At 42.4% G+C, this 21,089-nt stretch overlaps 1 protein-coding gene across 7 annotated transcripts in view; it reads left to right on the top strand.

The window, feature by feature from the left end:
* Positions 1–21,089, top strand: part of dync1i2a (dynein, cytoplasmic 1, intermediate chain 2a) — a 41,646-nt gene that overhangs the window by 6,459 nt on the left and 14,098 nt on the right. For 5 of the 7 annotated variants that reach the window (XM_053627026.1, XM_053627027.1, XM_053627024.1 and 2 more), the window contains exons 4-10: positions 90–180; positions 1,535–1,588; positions 2,029–2,144; positions 15,023–15,109; positions 16,599–16,761; positions 16,868–16,967; positions 19,454–19,579. In XM_053627026.1, the coding sequence (XP_053483001.1) occupies positions 90–180; positions 1,535–1,588; positions 2,029–2,144; positions 15,023–15,109; positions 16,599–16,761; positions 16,868–16,967; positions 19,454–19,579 (737 nt within the window). The remainder of the gene's footprint in view (positions 1–89; positions 181–1,534; positions 1,589–2,028; positions 2,145–15,022; positions 15,110–16,598; positions 16,762–16,867; positions 16,968–19,453; positions 19,580–21,089) is intronic. The other 2 variants (XM_053627029.1, XM_053627028.1) reach the window with 1 other exon arrangement.

The following is a 21,089-nucleotide window of genomic DNA, read 5'->3' as shown; positions in this document are numbered from 1 at the left end:
TGGTATTTGATTTTAACATGTTAGCATTCAGGTCATATATGCCTCCATGTTTATGTGTAAATAAAATGCCTGTCTGCATCGTCCCTCAGTTCCCGGGCCCTTGTCTCCCACGGCCAAATCTGCAGGCACCCCGAGTGAGGCAGGTAGCCAGGATTCAGGAGACGGCACCACAGGACCCAGGTATAATCAACTCCAGCATTCTTCCTCTCTCTTTCTCACTTTCTCTCTCTTTTTGTAATTGATAGTGCTGAAGACGTTGATGATTGTGGGATTGTGTGAGCGACAGACAGACAGTCTGTCTGTGCACCAAAGGCACAGTCAAATGTTTATGTTTTTTAAAGGCTTTGTGTGAGGTTTAGCGTACAGGTTTGAACAAGTAGAACGTTTGTCCTCGTCGTCCTGCGCTTTCACCTGCTCTCAAAACGAAATCGTGCCATGTAGAGAAAAAAAAAAACCTTTGGTGTGTAGATTTAAATGTTTGTTCATTGTTTTTCACATGTCAGGTCAAGTTTATAGTTTAATCTGTTTCTCTTGTCAATTTCATGGATCATTACATACTAAGTATTTGTTGCTTGAGATAATAGTAACAGTATTGTAGTTTTTTAAGGAGGTTTTCATTACCCCTGCTCCAAAGACTAAATGCATTCACAATTCACATATAGTGTAGTATAATTCCAGTGAAGCAAGCTATTTCTCTGGGTGACAAACTATTTCCAGTGATGCCGAGCAATAATGCTTATCTGTGAATGATCAGAAATAGAATTGTGTGCCATTTTTAGTTGCAGTACAAATAGCCCAAGTAACAATCTGATTCATTGTGAGCTGCCTGAGGGACTCTTTAACCCCTGATTAAAGTTTGGGACTCTAAACAGAAGTTTTGAAACTCTAACCCCCTTCTCACACACACACACACACACACACACACACACACGTGTGAACGCACCCCTGGAGGGGGGGGGGGGTCCTTTCCAGCCTGAGGCCCTCCGTGTCCACTCATTTCCCTCTGCTACACTACCGCTTCCTACACACATGGAGGTCATTTTTCTAACCACATATACACACTCACACATCCACAAGGGCTCATGTACATCCTCCTGGGCCACACGCTGTCACACACTCGTAGGTAGATCTGTTGCTCACTTGTGAGTCATGGCCGGGTCTGTGACGCAGCTGGCCATTTGACATGTTGCCTCAGATGCTGGGAGACAGAACAAACGTCCTCCTTGCTAGTCATGATTGATGCAGATTGGTTTTGAGAAGTGTACGATCTGCTTTCAGTGGTAAAATAGATTGTGATGCATACGCGACCTGTTGTAGTTCATTCTAATACATGCCGACTAGGAAGGTTTTTGGATGTAGTTAATATTACGTGTCGTCGAAGGGTCTATTTAAATGACCGTAAAGACGGTCGAGATGTTGTAGAGAGTGCCTGTTAATAATTGGTGTGAAAATGTTTTTCTAACCATGCTAATAATATTCTCTTTGAAATATTCTCTCTTGCAATAACACTGGGCTGTTGCTGTGATATTAACAGGACTCTCCACTGGGACTCTGATCCTTCTACATTACTGCTTCACTCCGAGCTGGGGTACCGCATTCTCCTTTTTCTCTTTTATTTATATCTTCTTCTCTTTTCTGCTTGCTTTTACTAATCAAACTAATTTAAATAGGTTATATTAGCACAAAGGGAACCATTTGGTCCTGTGGTTGATCATTTCCTAGATCATCCTGTATCGAATAGGCCGCTTGATTGGTTTCTAATTCTAGTCTCATTTAGTCGAGGGACCGAGTAATCCTTTGCGCACATGTGTTTCTCGGTATTCCCATGTGTTGCTGATAAAACGTAAGAGATGTTTCCCGAAAGAACAAGTGAGGCAGTAGTGCCATTTTGTGATGGTTGTGTGAATGTTTGGCTTTGGCGCTGTGCTCTTACTCATTTTTGTCTGGCTGCTTTCTCATTTGTTGATTTGACTTTGTCGGTCTGTTTTGTTTGTTTGTTTCTCTGTCCACGTTTGTTCCCACCCTCAGGCGAGGCCCAGCGAAACTGAGCATTGTAAAGGTGACTCAGGTGGACTTCCCTCCCAAAGAGGTGGTGTCTTACACCAAGGAGACTCAGACCCCCACCATGAGCGAGCAGAAAGAGGGTGAGTTCTGACCATGAAAACACTCGGTGGCAAATGTGTCCTTGCTGCCTACGTGTCTGCAGTCTTTAGTGCTATGTTGTTGTTGCCCAATGTTTTGTTGTTGTTGTTGTTGATTTTCAACACCAACAGCTGCTTTTTGCAGTTACGCGTATCTCCTTTAAATTTCCATACTGATTTTACAATCAAAACAGCCAGTGTTCTATACCTTAATAATCAAGGGCACACCTACAACTGAAAAAACAAACAACTAATGACCTGTTTTGCTTTGAAAAGTGCAAGCATCAGCACCATATGTTTTCCACACACTTCTTTTGTCTACCCAGTTTGTGTTCAGGTGAATTCAGCATGCTGGTAGTTGCAGAGGTAACTTGTGATTACATGCCAGTCAGTGGTGATGTGATCTTACTGCAGGACCCCAAAACCCTCTGATCAGATGAAGAGAGAGAGAGAGAGAGAGAGAGAGAGAGAGTGTGTGTGTGTGTGTGTGTGTGTGTGTGTGTGTGTGTGTGTGTGTGTGTGTATGTGTGTATGTGTGTGTGAATCTGTCTGCCTGTCTGTCTCGGTCTGCCTGTCTGTCTCTGTCTGCCTATTTGTCTGTGTCTGTCTGTCTGCCTGTCTGTCTCTGTCTGCCTGCCTGTTTGTCTGCCTGTCTGTCTCTGTCTGCCTGTTTGTCTGTGTCTGTCTCTGTCTGCCTGTTTGTCTGTGTCTGTCTGTCTGCCTGTCTGTCTCTGTCTGCCTGTTTGTCTGTGTTTGTCTGTCTGTCTGCCTGCCTGCCTGCCTGCCTATCTATCTGTCTGTGCCTGCCTATCTGTCTGTGCCTGCCTATCTGTCTGTGCCTGCCTATCTGTCTGTGCCTGCCTATCTGTCTGTGTCTGTCTGTGTCTGTCTGTTTGTCTGCCTGCCTGTCTATCTGTCTGTGTCTGTCTGCCTGTCTGTCTGTGACTGTCTACCTGTCTGTCTGTCTGTCTGTGTCTGCCTCTGTGTGTGTGTGTCTGCCTTAGGGCTGGACAGTACACCTTTATCGGTAACGATAGAAAAAATATTCGGTATAACGCTCGATAAAATGTAAACAGACATGAAATTCGGTTGCATGAACAACCCCCAAGAGTGCGCCGTCCCTGGATCATAAACAGCCTATTATATGCCTTGATAAAGGAGAGTGCTAAGAGTGACAAGCAAACAGCCAATAACGAGTTGCGTATCTGTGGGGTTTGGTTGTGTCATCGCCACGTGACATCACAACACACACGGAAATGAGTTCAGAGCCTGCTGAGGAGATTGTGAAAAAAAGGGACATGTAGCTCACCAGTGTAGCAGTTTATTTGGTTTCTTTTCGTCTGACCAACATCAGAACACCGCTGTGTGTGGAAGCTTTACAAAAAAACCGCCCGTCTCGGCCGAGTACGGAAACACAGGCTACGATAGACTTGTAGTGCGCATGCGCAGCGCTCCGGACATGTACAGCGCGTGTGACTCTGAACAGCGGGCGAGGAAGAAATGTGACATTTTGCCGCTTTGTGTTTTCTGTTAAAATGTCGGCTCTGGGGAGGACAGCGAGTTTCCTCAGAGCAGGAGCGCGACTCGTCAGACGCAGACCTCAGCACAGTGTTCTCCGGAAGTAAGTGATAAAATGGAAGTTTTATACGAGGCTAGGCTAACTATGCTAACAGGTTGATCACAATCCTTTCTGCGCTATAATTTGATGTTGATCTCCCTTAAAGTTGACACTTTTACATTGTACACATTTTATGACATTTTATTTATTAAGTTTAAGATTTTCTTTAACATTTATTTATTTAATCTTCATATAAGATATAAGAGAAGAGATTTGTTTAAATTCTTTTTTTTTTTTGACTGTTAAAGCTAAAATTATTTGTTGTTTACCTTAATATAGTGGGTAAATAAAAAAATACAGTGGTTAAATTCAAACCTTTTTTTTCTACTGGTCTTTGTTTAAAAAAAGATAAAGATTTATCAATAATTGTCAATACCGAACGATATGAAACATTATATCGTGATAAATTTTTTAACTGTACCACCCAGCCTGTGTGTGAGTGTGTGTGTGTGTGTGTGTGTGTGTGTGAGAGAGAGAGAGAAAGAGAAAGAACTTTCTTTGGAAATGATCTGAGATGAGCAAGCATGGAGATGAAAGCTAAGGGAAAATTGCAGTCTCGAGAAACATAAGAAGCCAAGGAAAGATTAAACTCCCTGATGCGTCGTGTGCACATGCACGCACACACACACACACACACACACACATTTTATGCTTGCCTTATGTGTCTTACTGAACACAAGGCCAATTTGCATTTTGGATGGGAAAAACAGGCATGACATGAAGGAGAGTGATACAGAAAGAGTGAGGGGGTGGGAGAAGGAGAGCAGGAGAATGGAGGATGATATGATGAAGTGTGCCATAGCTTGCTAAAGCACCTGATGAATGTCAATATGGATGTAATTGCAGCTTGTAGCTTTTATGTGGGGTTGTGCACAAGTCTTTAAAAAAAAACAAAAGCTCTATTCCGCGTCTGGCTCGTCATGATCTTTAGGTTGTTCCTTGTGTCATGCACATCGGTAAATTGGTATATAGCGCTTTTATCCAAAGCGCTTTTACACTGTGTCTTTCACCCATTCACACACACACCCACACACCAATGGTCGCCGAGCTGCCATGCAAGGCACTAACTTGCCATCGGGAGCAACTTGGGGTTCAGTGTCTTGCCCAAGGACACTTCGGCATGTGGAACCACTAACCCTACGATTAGTGGACAACCCGCTCTACCACCTGAGCCACAGCTGCCACATGCAGGAAGGTGGAGGTGCATGGATAATAATTGCTGTGTGTGTGTGTGTTAACAGTTGCGTTACAGGGTTTTGTTATGGTCTATTTAATATCTACTGTAGACATTTTGAGTTAAGTTAAAAGGTCTTTAGATTTAGCCGAAATAGAGATGCACCAGTCAGGCTGGATTTGGATTTTCTGATTTTTGTTTACGCTGTGTACAGGCATGGTTGGTCCCTCTGGGATTTAGCAATTTTTGTAAATCTCTGCAATATTCGGGTTAGCTTGCAATTTTTCTAAATTACTGGAACTTTTCTGCAGATCCTGGCAAAGACTCATCATGTGACATCATCACAACGCACGTTCAGCTGAAGTTCTCTTTGAGTCACGTGCAGCGATCATGACTACAGTTAAAAGGTCTCGTTTACCAACAAACCACCGCTAAAGGTCGAGCAAAACAATTTCATGCGATTGAAATTTGGTTTGAAAAAAGCTGCCGCAAAAATCAAGCACAACAATCACAAATAATGCCACGAAATCTTATATGGATTGAATAATAAGTCGCTAAAATAAACTGTGGGGTCATACGTTGTCTACTGAGTGTGTAACTATGTAATGAATATTTCTTGTGTGTGAGAAAGAGAGACGGGGAGAGAAAGAGAAAGAAAGAGAGAAAGAGTGAGAGAAAGAGCGAGAAAGTGAGAGAGAAAGAGACAGAGAGAGAGTGAGAGAGAAAGAGTGAGAATGAGAGAGACAGCAAGAGAGAGTGAGAGAGAAAGAGAGTGAGAAGGAGAGAGAGCGAGAGGGAGAGAAAAAAGAGAGAGAGAGTGAGAATGAGAGAGACAGAGCAAGAGAGAGTGTGAGAGAAAGTGAAAGCGTGAGAAGGAGAGAGCAAAAGAGAGAGGAAGAGAGAGTGAGAAAAAGAGAGTGAGAAGGAGAGAGCGAAAGAGAGAGGGAGAGAAAAAAGTGAGAGAGCGCGAGAGAGAGAGTGAGAATGAGAGAGACAGAGCAAGAGAGAGTGTGAGAGAAAGTGAAAGAGAGACGGGGAGAGAAAGAGAAAGAAAGAGAGGGAGTGAGAGAGAGAGAAAGAGTGAGAGAAATAGCGAGAAAGTGAGGGAGAAAGAGAGAGAGTGAGAGAGAAAGAGTGAGAGAGAAAGAGACAGTGAGAGAGAGAAAGAGTGAGAATGAGAGAGACAGCAAGAGAGAGTGAGAGAGAAAGAGAGTGAGAAGGAGAGAGGGAGAGAAAAAAGTGAGAGAGCGAGAGAGTGAGAATGAGAGAGTCAGAGCAAGAGAGAGTGTGAGAGAAAGTGAAAGAGAGAGTGAGAAGGAGAGATAGAGCGAAAGAGAGAGGAAGAGAAAGAGTGAGAAGGAGAGAGAGAGTGAGAAGGAGAGAGACAGAGCAAGAGAGAGTGTGAGAGAAAGTGAAAGAGAGAAAGAGTGAGAAGGAGAGAGAAAGAGTGAGAGAAATAGTGAGAGAGAGACAGAGAGAGAGTGAGAGAGAGAAAGAGTGAGAAAGTGAGAGAGAAAGAGGACAGAGTGAGAGAGAAAGAGTGAGAATGAGAGAGACAGCAAGAGAGAGTGAGAGAGAAAGAGAGAGTGAGAAGGAGAGAGGGAGAGAAAAAAGTGAGAGAGTGAGAATGAGAGAGTCAGAGCAAGAGAGAGTGTGAGAGAAAGTGAAAGAGAGAGTGAGAAGGAGAGAGAGCGAAAGAGAGAGGAAGAGAAAGAGTGAGAAGGAGAGAGAGAGTGAGAAGGAGAGAGACAGAGCAAGAGAGAGTGTGAGAGAAAGTGAAAGAGAGAAAGAGTGAGAAGGAGAGAGAGAGCGAAAGAGAGAGGAAGAGAAAGAGAGAGAAAGAGTGAGAAGGAGAGAGACCGAGCAAGAGAGAGTGTGAGAGAAAGTGAAAGAGAGAAAGAGTGAGAAGGAGAGAGAGAGCGAGAAAAAGAGACCGTGAGGGAGAGAGAGTGAGAAGGAGAGAGAGAGAGCGAGAGAAAGAGACAGAATGAGAGAGAGAGCGCGAAAGAGAGGGAGAGAGAGTGAGAAGGGGAGAGAGAACAAGAGCGCGAAAGAGAGAGAGAGAAAGAAAGAGCGAGAGGCAGAGAGAATGAGAGAAAGTGAGAGAGCGAAAGAGCGAGAAAGTCAAAGAAAGAGGGAGAGAAAGAAAGAGCAAGGGAGAGAGGCAGAGAGAATGAGAGAGTTAGAAGGAGAGAGAGAGCAAGAGAGAAAGCAAGAAAGAGGGAGAAGGAGAGAGCAAGAGAGAAAGATGGAGAGGGGGAGAAATAGAGAGAAAGAGAGCAAAAGAGTGAGAGGGAGAGAGAATGAGAGAAAGAGAGAAGGAAAGAAAGAGTGAGAAGGAGAGAGGGGGAGAGAGTGAGATGGAGAGAGAGAGAGAGCAAGAGAAAAAGCAAGAAAGAGGGAGAAGTAGAGAGAGAGAAAGAGGGAGAGAAATAGAGAATGAAAGGGAGAAGGAAAGCGAGACAAAGCATGAGAGAGAAAGGGTGAGAGAGAGCGGGAGAGGGAGAATGAGAGCGAGAGAGAGGGGGAGAGAGAAAGCAAGAAAGAGGGAGAGAGAGAAAAAGCAAGAAAGAGGAAGAAGGAGAGAGAGAGAGGGAGAAAACAAAAGAGAGAGAAAGAGAGTGAGAAGGAGAAGGAGAGAGAGAGTTTGGCGAGGGAGAGAAATAGAGAATGAAAGGGAGAAGGAAAGCGAGACAAAGCATGAGAGAGAAAGGGTGAGAGAGAGTGAGAAGGAGAGTGGGAGAGAGAGCGGGAGAGGGAGAATGAGAGCGAGAGAGAGGGGGAGAGAGAAAGCAAGAAAGAGGGAGAGAGAAAAAGCAAGAAAGAGGAAGAAGGAGAGAGAGAGAGGGAGAAAACAAAAGAGAGAAAGAGAGTGAGAAGGAGAAGGAGAGAGAGAGTTTGGCGAGGGAGAGAAATAGAGAGAGAAAGAGAGGGGAGAGAATGAGAGCGAGAGAATGAGAGAGGAAGAAAGAGAGAATGAGAGAGAGTGAGAAGGGGAGAGAGAGAAAGAGAATGAGAGAGAGTAAGAAGGAGAGAGAGAGTGGGAGAGGGAGAGAAATAGTGAGAGGGAGGGAGAGAGAATGAGAGAGAGGAAGAAAGAGAATGAGAGAGAGTGAGAAGGAGAGAGAATGGGAGGGAGAGAAATAGAGAGAGGGAGGGAGAGAGAATGAGAGAGAGAGGAAGAAAGAGAAGGAGAGAGTGGGAGAGGGAGAGAAATAGAGAGAGGGAGGGAGAGAGAATGAGAGAGAGGAAGAAAGAGAGAATGAGAGAATGAGAGAGAGTGAGAAGGAGGGAGAGGGAGAGAAATAAAGAGAGGGAGGGAGAGAGAGGAAGAAAGAGAGAGAGTGAGTATAGTAAGGTCAAAGGACTACCAATGATTGTTGTTCGTATATTTTCTCCAGGTCTCTTCGACCTCTTTTTCCCCTCCTTTTTATATTCTCTTCCCCCTCTCCCCTTGTTAAAGTGTATGGAGTCTTTCCATGGCATCGTAAAAGTGTGTTTAACAGTGCCAATATCTGCAGACAACACCACACCAAAATCCCCCTCCACCTCTGCTTCCATCTTTTCCTCCTGCGCTATGTAATCATTTCATCAACTCTCTTGCTTTCCCGTGCAGGCACGTAACTAAACGCGTTGGGTGACATTGAGAGGCTTTCACGCCTCTTGTCCCTGCCACTCAGAGAGATGGCTTTCTCTCTCTTCTCCCTCCATCTTTCTCTCTGGCTGATTGAGTGATTTGTCTTGGGCTGTAGAGGTAGTGAAGGTCTGCTCTCTGAAGGTCAGCGGGTGGTACACCTCAGAAGCAGAGGACACAGAATCTGCTGCGCTGCATGCACAGACTCGGCTGCTTGTAGCTTAGGTTGACACATGTGCTGATTAAGGCTCTTGATTTGCGGCATTCAGGTCGTACTCGGTGTCCTTTTTATAAATTCTCGGTCTGCATGAGATCTGACTGTACTTCTGTCCTTTTTGAGAACAACCTATTGTTGAGTTATGGGAAACAGGCCTTCTAAGAGGCACAGATTTTTTTTTTAAATGGCAGTATCTGTAAGGATATTCTTTTCATGGAATACAGTTTTCCTAAGGAAATACATTAGTCCAAATGGAAATCCCATTTTCATGGCTTTTTTTTGAGTATCAAATGCCTATGACACATAAAGCAGCCAGTTGTCCAGTGAATGTCACTCCAAATCAGGTTTCTCCAGACAGTAGCTGCTAAGTGTCATGTGATCACACAGTCCAATTGTATGTTTCAGAAGGCTTCAGAACCGTTTGAGGTTGTGAAACGTTTTCTTTGTGAATGTGAACTTTAATTAAAGGTGATTGTTTTAATCATGCTCTCTCTACAGAGTACTACTCTTATTTTAATCACCAGGGCATGTGAGAGGCCTCTTTTATCGAGGGCCTCTCTTAAAACTCAGGCACCCTTAACCCAGCACTCCACTGCCAACCACTAAACTGCCTGCTTTTCCAAATTAAACTTATTGTCTGAGCTGGAATTTATCATTTACATGCACATTATCCTCCTTAAAGACATGTATTTAATCAATCATGAAAAAAAAAGAATAATGTGTGGGATGCACCCTTCAGCGCATAATATCTAGGTACATAAGAAACCATGACTAATAAGTGCCAATCTTTTTGTCAGCATGTGAAACACGCATGAAAGTTTTATGTATTCACTCTTTAAGTACGCTAGGATGGGAACCTAATTCAAGCACACATTCTTGTATAGATGTTGTAGGTAGCCGTTTTGATGGATTTCAGGGTTTTTCTTTTTTTGTTTATATGTAATATAGAAAATGAAAGTTTTGAAGGACAGGTTTTCTACACACCCCTGTTAAAATGGCAGGTTTTTGTGAAGTAAAAAAAAAAAGAAAAGAAACTAAGATAAATCATGTCAGAACTTCTTCCACCCTCAATGTGAAATTACAACATAAAAGTGAAATGGAAAAATAATCAAACATTTTAGGAATAAATAAAAAAGTTACAATAACCTGGTTGGATAAGTGTGCATACTCTTTTATAATTGGGGATATGGCTGTGTTGAGAATGAACCAATCACATTCGATCTCATGTTCAAAAGTAACTATCATAGAGCTGTCATCAATGAAATTATTCTGATTAACCCCAAATAAAGACCAGCTGTTTCTTTAGGATTTTATTTACATCGTCTTGGTTTCATCTGACTGTTGAAGCCATGATCCGCAAATAGCTTATAAAGCCTGTATGGTATCTCACTTGTCAAAAGATGTGGACCAGGAGAGGGGTATATAAGAATTTCCAAAACATTAGATGTACCATGGAGCATCATGAAGTGGAGAAAATGGGGTATCAAAGTGATGATTACCAAGAACAGGACGTCCCACCAAAATTTATAAAAGGACAAGACAAAAACTCAATTCAATTCAATTCAATTCAATTTTATTTGTATAGCGCTTTTTACAATAGACATTGTCTCAAAGCAGCTTTACAGAAATATCAACATGGTATACAGATATTAAAGGTGCGAATTTATCCCAACTGAGCAAGCCACTGAGTGGCGACGGTGGCAAGGAAAAACTCCCTAAGATGTTTTAAGAGGAAGAAACCTTGAGAGGAACCCGACTCAGAAGGGAACCCATCCTCATCTGGGTAACAACAGATAGTGTGAAAAAGTTCATTATGGATTTATATGAAGTCTGTATGGCCTTAGGAGCATACAGGAGTAAAAACTGACCAGGGAGGCTGCCAAGAGAACAACGGCAACGTTTAAAGGAGCTGCAGGAATTTCTGACAAGTACTGGTTACTCTCTGTATGTGACACCAGTCTCATAGTCTTCAAATGTCTGGGTTATGGGGTAGGGTGGCTAGATGGAAGCCCTTTCTCAGAACAAAAACGTGGTAAAATGTTATGATCTGATGAGAACAATTCCAAAAAGGTATATTGATTCTATAATTCCAAAAGATATATTTGGTGCAAAAAATCAGTTCACCATAAGAACACCATACCCATGGTGTTGGCAGCATTAGGTTTTACAGCTGATTTTCTTCAGCCAGGCTTTTATCAAGGTAATGGGAATCATGAATATCTGCAAATACCAGTCGGTTTTTAGTGCAAAACATTCAGATATCTGCTAGTAAGCTGAAGATGAAAAGAAATACCACTTTTCAGCACGACAGTGACCCAAAGCATGCACCCATATCAACAAAGGAATGGTGTAATAAAATCAAAAGGTGCTTCAACAGAGTATTAGTTTAGGGATGTACACGTTTATGCAACTAGGTTATTGTACGTTTTTTTTTATTATTATTTTGTCCCTTAAAAAGGTTTTTGATTGTTTTTCTTTCTTTTTTTTTTTAAACAGGTTATATAAACTTTTGAAAAGAGCTTCCATTAATGTTCACATCAGACATGAGAATGAAGAAAAATGTGTCTCAGTGACTTTGACTGTGGCATGGTTGTTGGTACCAGAGGGACTGGTTTGAGTATTTCAGAAACTGCTGATCTTCTGAGATTTTCCCACAAAGTCTCTTGAGTTTATACAAAATGGTGCAAAAAACATTGAGTGACAGACACTTATGTGGGTGGAAACACCTTGTTGATAAGAGAGGTCAGAGGAAGTATATAGTAACTCAAACAACCACTGTTTACAACTATGGTGAGCAGAACAACAGCTCAGCATGCACAAAACATCGAACCTTGAGGTGCACTGGCTACAACAGCTGAAGACCACATTGGGTTCCACTCCTGTCAGCCAAGAACACGAAGCTGAGTCTATCACGGGAACAAACTCGACAGAATACGCATTTTCTGGTTTTGGTGAGCCTGTGCCCATGTAGCCTCAGATTCCTGTTCTTGGCTGACGGGATTGGAACTCAATGTGGTCTTCAGCTGTTGTAGCTCATCCACCTCAAGGTTCGATGTTTTGTGCATTTACTTTGACTGAAGTCACATCAACATTAACTGAAGCTCTTGACCTTTATCTGCATGATTTTTGCATTACTCTGCTGCCACATGATTGGCTGATTGGATAACTGCATGAAAGTGCAGGTGTATAGGTGTTCCTTTTAAAATGGACGGTGTGTGTGGGGCGGCTGTGGTTCAGGTGGTAGAGCGGGTTGTCCACTGGTCATAGGGTTGGCGGTTCGATTCCCGGCCCACGTGACTCCACATGCCGAAGTGTCCTTGGACAAGACACCCCAAGTTGCTCCTGATGGCAAGTTAGCGCCTTGTATGGCAGCTCTGCGACCATTGGTGTGTGTGAATGGGTGAATGAAACACAGTGTAAAGCGCATTGGATAAAAGTGCTATAAGTGCGCCATTTACCATTTTTATATGTATGTATGTATGTCTGTATGTGTAACTAGCTGTATAAAGTTAGAGGAACATGTATAAATAGCCATATGCTTTATCTACTGTATTTTTCCTTCTATACTGGACGTTCTTGTGAAAGTGTTGTAAAAGTCAAAATATATCATTCACATCCCAGGGTAAGTAAATTTCTTAGAGAATATTTTAGTGGAATATTTGCAAGGAATTGTGTTTTCGTGACTTACAATGGTCCAGAAGTGCTCACAGCCCACTTCTTTGTGCTGGTGTTCAATAGTAAAACCCATTCCACATGAGCCCTGAGCAATTTATCATCCCACTATAATCAGAATCCTGAAAGTCTGATTCAGGAAGCCAAGTGCAGAGAGCTGAGGTTTGTTTGCGCAGTCCTTTTTGGTTTATAGAAATGTGAAAGTCAGGTTTATAGGGTCCTCTCTGTGTCTGTGTTTCACTCAGACCCCATGCACCTGCACTGCAGATCAAAGGGCATTAGTCTTGTACTCGAACAACCTCTGGACCCATGGTGCGTTTGCGTTAATATATTGTCCATTCACAAAAGCTGGTGATTACTCCCCCGTCCCTCTGCCTTCCCCCTGCGCTCCTCCCAAAGGCTTTTATTCCTTAAATGATACAAAAGCGATAATTGGGTTGCTTTGAGATGAGGTGTCGATGGGGAAGGGGATCTGCCATCAGGGTGAATTCTGTTAAACGGTTCTGTTTCCCCCCCGCCTTCCTATCCCCAATCTCTCATTTTCTTTGTACCACTTCTCTCCCTCTTATCCATGTGGGGTCACCAGGATCACTAGCTTTTCTCCAAATGGCCATTTTGGCTGGCAGGTGCATTATACTTTTTTATTTCCAGATTGTTTTAACGTTGCTAATGCCTGGCAGGTTGATTGCTTGGGCCTGGCTGGCAGAGAAAGGGCTGCGGCATGCGCTTGGGCCCTGGACCGAAAGACACTGATTACTGTTTTCGTCTGAGCCTGATTGAGGCCCTTGAAAGGAAAGATTTTACCCTTCTGTGCTCTATCCTTGCCTGACTAAGGGCCCAGTGCATTGAGATGGCTTGTGTCATCAGCGTGACTCTGTAAACTCATCAGAACAATCCCCTTCCTCCCCTCCCCTTTTTTCCTCATTCCTGGTCTCCCTCCCCCTACTTTCCTCCCCTCACTCAAAACCCTGTTTGAAAGAGAGGGATGAAGACATCCCTAATGGAAGACCTGACAGATGACATTATGAATTTGATTTTCTCAGAAAAGGGCGATCTTTCCCTCCTGCTGCAGAGCCTTTATAATAACTCTCACAAAATCTGGCTAATTTCTGCAGAATGGTATGTCTGTAATTTATCTTCCTTTCGAGTTTCGCTGTATTCAGCATATGTTAACATTTCCCCCCCATAAGTTTGCAATAAGCGATGGACTTGTTTCAGATGATTAGAATGTATGTATATGTGCATTTGTGTGTTTGAGAAAAGCTTGACCTTTTGTTTGAGTAGTGTGTAGCTTGCCAGCTGGTCAGAGCCACAAGCTGTATTTGTTGCACATCCTCGCTGTTTGAATAGGAGTTGTCGGACCCCCTGTTGTGTTGGTAATTGCACAGGCTTGTGGTTCCGGAGAGAGTCTTGAGAAGGGGCAGTCAGGCAGAAAAAAAACTCAGTGCCATCTCTATGCCACCTCCCTATCGCACACAATCCCAACAGAGCCATCTGCCTCACGCACTCCACCCGTCAGCTGGCGTGGCCAATGGCAGAGGTTTAGGGCACCTGCTGCCCGCCCTCCTGCTCTGCATGTGAGAGTTGTGTGTACGCGTGTGTTACTGTGTCTGTCCGTGTATTCGAAAGCCGAGAGGATAACAGTGCAAACAAGTGTACTCCCTGTACAATAGTGTACCTCGTTAACTAAGGGGCTGTGGGGGAAGAAGGACCCTGACTGTGTTTTAACATGGTCTTGTTACTAATGAAAAGATGAGCAACTATAGGAGAGGTGACATTGTGATGGGAGGGTGGTTAACTGAGGTATTTGTCTAGGCTTTGTTCCATTTCTGAGCTAGTGTTTTCACAGTAACGTCTTGGAAACAGTGTCAAAAAGGAGCTTTGGTGTATTCAAATAGGGGCGCACGTTTCGTATGAAAGGCCTACCATACAATATTTTCTGATCGCTCAAAGTTGTGGCCAGTGTTGATGTTTCTCAGTGTGTTAGACCCAAGTTTGTGATTTGATTGATTGATTGATGAGTGTAATTTACCAACACAATGTGAAAATGTGAATATTTGACAGTTTTGTCTCATTTTCACTGTATCCCTGCCTCTGCGCTTGTGAATTTAAAATTATTATTTGTCTTCATAGCTAAATAACTATAGCAAGTTCAGCATTCAGCTTAATCCCAGCATAAACCATATTCCCCAGTTTACTAGCAGCAATGTCCTTATGACATGACTCACTGAAATGGTGAGTGTATTATGCGTTTGTCTTGATTTTTATTTGAACACATGACGATACATGTTTAATAAGTACAGTTATACGTGATCTTTCATCCTTTTTTCAACCCGTTATCATAAAAATCAACTGTTTGGTACATGATTGTCAGTTTTCTATTGATTTTAATATGTATTGGAAGTCCTTTTTTTTTTTTTTTTTTTTAAATATAAACAAAAGCTAAATGTACTATCTTTCCAGTTGTACAGGACTGTAATTTATGGTGACGTTTCTGGTCGTTCTCTTGTAAATGTTGTGTGATTTAATGGCCTGATAACTCATGATGGCTTGATTTCCTCAACAGAGGAAGAAGAGGAGGAAGAGCTGCCTCCTGCAGAAGCAGTGACCGAGGTGAAGAAGGAGACATCAGTGCAGGAACAAGAAGAAGAAGGTAGGTGTCAAATGATCGGAAGACACAGTATTTATCTTTATTTTTATACATTTGTGCACAGATTTTAACTTGGTTCATGATCAACACGATTCAATTTTATTTATAGAGCTTTTAACAAAACATCACATTAGATTTTGGTCTGTACCTGGCAAGCCATAGGCAACATTGGCAAGGAAAAACTCCGCAAAACTATTAACCAATGTAGCACGGATAAAATAGGGGGAAATATGATCAACTTTCCGATTCTAGTAAGGATTTTGCTAAGGCTGTTGCATTCTGCAGTAACTGGAGGTTGTCCTAGTACATCTCCGTGAGCTTCAAACGTGTAACCCGAGACATTAATCACACTTAGGTCTTAATGCTGCATATTATGTAACTTAAAGAGAAACTGTGCGAAGCTGAATAATAAGAGAGACTAAATTTTATATATCGAAATAAGAACATACTTCGATCGGTCTTTCTTTGTTAGTGTACTTTGAAATTTAGAGATCTATACAAATGTAGCTGAAATTTGCACTGGCTCTAAAAGATATTCACGGGTTACTAAATAATAAGAAAGCTTATGTCTAGTCTTTCTACTTCTGTCTTGTCAGAATTACTCACTTATTCAGCATCTTTTGTCAAACGTCCTTTATGTATTCCTTTACATAACTTTGTTAATCTGGTATTATCTGGCTATACTGAAATACACTATACGGCTAAAAGTATATGGACACCTGACCATCAGCATATGTGGGCCTTCCCTGGACTGTAGCCACAAAGTTTAAAGCACACAATTGTCTAGAATGTCTTTGTATGCGGTAGCATTACAATTTTCCTTCAGTGGAATTAAAGGGCTGACCCCAAACCCATTCCAGCATGACAATGGCTCTGTGCACAAAGCGAGGTCTATTAAGACATGGTTTGCCAAGGTTGGAATGGAAGAACTCAAGTGTCCTGCACAGAGCCCTGACCTCACCCCCACTGAACACCTTTAGGCTATTCATTTAACTCCAATGAAAAAAAAACTATTCTAGAAGAATATTGTGATCTGTGGTATCAAGATACGAAGCAACACATGCAAGCATACACAACCTTGATCAGAGGCCAGTAGTAGGTCATTTACTGCTTTAACCAACACTGTTTCAGTACTTAGATGGCCTGAAGTCTGACTGAAAGATGTATTGTATGTGATTCCTACACAGATATAAGCTTAGAGGTACAATCTTTTCTAATACCTTGGAGATAAAGTTGAGGTTTGGTATTGGTGTGTAGTTTAACAGCTGACAATAGTCAGGATGGTTTTATTGGTCGCTATGTGATGAAGTGTCCAACTGTCTGACTTTAAAGAAATTCTCAGAATTTTCTGTCTTATGTTTTTGTCATATGCTAAATCAAGTCATTGCTGTTATATATTGTTAGTGTTTGTGCTTTGGTGGTGGTCTTGCACGGACTGTATTGAATATTTTGACAGGAAGTGATGTATCCATTTGAACCCCTCTGTCTTTAGTGCCCCCTCATGAGCTTACCGAGGAGGAGAAGCTGCAGATCCTGCACTCGGAGGAATTTATGGACTTCTTTGACCACAGCACACGCATCATCGAGAGAGCTTTGTCCGAACGTGTCGATGTTTTCTTTGACTACAGTGGCCGTGACCTTGAGGACAAGGAGGGGTAAGAAGCCAAGATGGTCTACATTTTACAACAGCTTTATCTTTTCGCATAGGAGATAAGGATAGAGGCAGCTGTTTTAATGATAAAACAATACCCTGTGTTGCAGTGAGATGCAGGCTGGAGCAAAACTGTCTCTGACCAGACAGTTCACGGATGAGCGCTGGTCCAAACACAGGGTGGTCACCTGCCTGGATTGGTCCCCACAGGTAACTAAAGAATACATTCTCAGAGCCATATGGGCTGAATTTACAGGTGACAAGCAGAATACTGCCAAATCTGTTCAGTTTGATCCACTTCATATAAAGATATATTTAATTCTGTTGTCCTACCTAATGCTTATTAAGAAATGAGACATTACAAAAAAGATGCACGTACTGTTTATTTGTATTCATTATATTTTTAGTCCAAAGTTGTATTCGAGTGCAACAAGTGTCATGTCATGCCATTTTCCCTGTTAACAAATCTCCATGCAGTGCCTTTGATATCAAGATACAAGCAGTGAAGGAGCACCTTGCACAAGGCCTGAAAGCCTGCTTGAGAACATTTAAACAGTGACATACATTGATCAGGAGTGTGAAAATGGGGAAAATCTCCATGTCAGAACTCAGTCGTATGCAAAAACAGCAGAACATACACGAGAATGTAATAGTGTCAAGTCGTTTCTCTATCTCTCTTGGTTTAGAGGTTAGCACATTTGCCTCACACCTCGGGGGTTGGGCGTTTGATTTCCGCCTCTGCCTTGTGTGTGCGTGGAGCTTGGATGCTCTCCCAGTGCTTTGGGGTTTGCTCCTTGTACTCCAGTTTCCTCCCCCAGTCCAAAAACATGCACTGTAGGCTGATTGGCATCTCTAAATTGTCTGTAGTGTGTGAATGGGTGTGTGAGTGTGTGTGCGAGATTGTGCCCTGCGATGGGTTGCCACCCCATCCAGTGTGTCTCCCGCCTTGTGCCCCAAGTCCCTGTGTAGTCCCTGGGTACAGAAATGGATGGATGTTGCGATGGCCAATTTGTGTAAAAAATAGATTTTAGGTCAAATGTTTTCAGTTCTCTGTTTGTATACAGTGTCGGTGTTCTAGTGACATTTAAATGGTGAATATAGATAGAATTTCTCAAACATATGGATTTGTTTTTTACTCTCTCTCTCTTCCTCCCTCCCATCCTGTGTGTGTGTGTGTGTGTGTGTGTGTGTGTGTGTGTGTGTGTGTAGGTATGTGTGTGTGTGTGTGTAGGTGTGTGTGTGTGTGTGTGTGTGTGTGTGTAGGTCATGTGTGTGTGTGTGTGTGTGTGTAGGTATGTGTGTGTGTGTGTGTGTGTGTGTGTGTAGGTATGTGTGTGTGTGTGTGTGTGTGTAGGTATGTGTGTGTGTGTGTGTGTGTGTAGGTATGTGTGTGTGTGTAGGTGTGTGTGTGTGTGTGTGTAGGTATGTATGTGTAGGTATGTATGTGTGTATATGAGTGTGTATATGAGTGTGTGTGTGTTTGTGTATGTATGTATGTGTGTGTATTATCACTCTTGATTGGGGGGGAAAGTGTTAGTGTTGCTTCATATCTGAGCATTTGTTATGATTTAGTTTAGTATTGTCTATAATTTTGAACAAAAATAGAACCCCCCCCCCCCCTCCCCCAAAAGACAAGATTTGCAAGAGCGATCAATATATACATGGTCAAATCTTGTCTTGTCTTTGTACAAAGTTAATGTAGGTATCACCAGAAAGACGTTCCTCTTCCTCACATTGTATGAAGCTTGATTGTGTGCTTTTGGATAACAGTGACTCAAAGGATTAGTAGGTGATGTTTGGGTTTTGTTTTCTCTCTTTTCAGTCTACAAGTTTGAACTTAAAGATCACTGTCACATTTATTTATTAATTACATCATGGAAATTGCCTCTGGACTGTCAAAGCGAAAAAGCTTGATCAGAAGCACGGAGGCACTGCATCTAGTTATGAGTAATCGCCTCAGTGTGCTCTCCTGCTATCTCAATTTCACTGCCTCTAGTAAATGTGTACAATCTAAACAGACATGGATTATTGTTTTAGCTGCTGCGGTTTCTCCAGAGGCCTAAATATGTGTTTTGGCAACTCGTGGTTGAGGTGGCATGATTAAGTTCCACTCTGCTGTGTGATGTATATAGGGAGTAAATGACTTCTGGCACTAGTTGTGTACCCAAAACCATTTCTCACCGCACCGATTTGTGTTGTCATTTTTCTGTGCTAATGTATTACGGACATAACCGAATCTTTTCGTTTACATTAGTAGAGGCAGTAGTTAAGCGTTCGTTTCATCTGTGGTAAAAGATTTGGTTCTGCAGGGTATTACAAGTCTTACTGAGATTTGAATGTGAAGCAGGTCGCAGCAGTAGCCAGAGGCAGTGCATCTCTGGAGCAGCTCATAGTAGTCTGCAGTCTGCTGCTGGTGCATGTTAGCTTTTATTTACCGTCACCGCTGCTGAGGAAAAGTTTCCCTGTAATAAATCTTGTTGAAGCAGTGACGCGTTCTGGCTGGCATCCACACTTACACTCACGCGCGCACACGCGCACACACACACACACACCACAGCAGGAGGCAAGAGGAAAAGCGCCTGAGGGAGTGTGTGTGTGTATGTGTGTATGTGTGTGTGTGTGTGTGTGTGTGTGTGTGTGTGTGTGTGTGTGTGCGCGCTACATGTTACAAGGTTTTTTTTTCTCTGTGTGTGCAGTATCCTGAGCTGCTGGTTGCCTCCTATAACAACAACGAGGAGGCACCGCATGAGCCTGATGGAGTGGCGCTGGTCTGGAACATGAAGTATAAGAAAACTACGCCCGAGTATGTCTTTCACTGCCAGGTAAGAGAGGAAGTACCACCCTCTCAATTCAGCAGCCCACAAATATCCACATACAAACAAACTGACTGAAATAACATTTAACACACACGCATACACTAACACACCCTCTGAACCCCCCACCCCACCAGTCTGTCTCTCTCTCTCTCACACACACACACACACACACACACACACACACACACACACACACACACAGGTAACTGTTTCTCTGACCAACATGATCTGCTGCCAATTTTCCTGTCATCCGCTCTTCGTCTTCTCTCATCCCTCTGCACAGTTCTGTGATTTCATCATGCTGGTATTCTCTCTCTCTCTCTCTCTCTGTCTCTCTCTCTCTCACACACACATACACACACACAGTGTTAACCAAAACAGAATATTGCACTAATATGTCAGTTGAAGATTGTCTTAAACATAAAAAATGCCATTTGATACAAAAAAAAAAACCCAATAATTGATCTCACACACACACAATCTGTATGGATCGAAAGCTTACAGATTACAGAGAATGTGTTATGTTAGAGTGTTTTTATGCAAAAATGATCATAAAGATTGTGCAGCGCTTACACTAACACACACAGGTATTGGGTTGAAGAACGTAGGGTGACCATACGTCCTCTTTTTCTGGCCTTAAAAAAGCGTCTGGCCAATATTTCTAAATTTGAGAAAACGTCCAAGATTCTGTTTTAATTTCATTATGATGTGCCTATGGTCTAATACTGCATCATGTGTGCACATATTTGCATTTCTTTAAACCCTCTCTGTAATTCCCGCCTTCTCTCGTACCAATTGGTCGATTATAAAAGGCTTGCAGTAACCAAATTCCTGCCTCTCAACTATTATTCTACTGTCGGCGAACGCGCGAAGATGAAGCGTTCTTGTATATGGCATCAAACAGTTGCTTGACAGTAGCAGCAAATGACAGAAGTCCTGAGTCAAAACAATGCCCATGACCATATAAGGTCATTTTTTATTTCATGTTATCGCAGTAATTCCTATTACATGGCCATTCAAATGTGTAAATGACGGTAGAAGGTACACTCGTGGCATCTAAAATTTTATTTTATTCCATGGACATTCAAAAGAATGTTGGAAAAACGTGGGCAGGGTGAAACCGATTTTACATACAGTGCCCTCCACTAATATTGGCACCCTTGGTAAATATGAGCAAAGAAGGCTGTGAAAAAATGTCTTTATTGTTTAACCTTTTGATCTTTTGTTCAAAAAATTAACTAATATACTCAGCTCTCATGGATATCAAACAATTGCAAACACAGGTTTATCAAAACAAATCTTTGTTAAATATAGGTGTGCAACAATTATTGGCACCCTTTTAGTCAATACTTTGTACTACCTACCTTTGCCAAGATAACAGCTCTGAGTCTTCTCCTATAATGCCTGATGAGGTGAGAATACATAGCAAGGGATCTGAGACCATTCCTCCATACAGAATCTCTCCAGATCCTTCAAATTTTGAGGTCCATGCTGGTGGACGCTCCTCTTCAGTTCA

This window comes from Ictalurus furcatus, chromosome 6 (genome assembly GCF_023375685.1).
Source record: "Ictalurus furcatus strain D&B chromosome 6, Billie_1.0, whole genome shotgun sequence".
NCBI lineage: Eukaryota > Metazoa > Chordata > Actinopteri > Siluriformes > Ictaluridae > Ictalurus > Ictalurus furcatus.
Note: the sequence above shows the minus strand (reverse complement) of the source record. Positions and strands in the feature narration are given on the sequence as shown.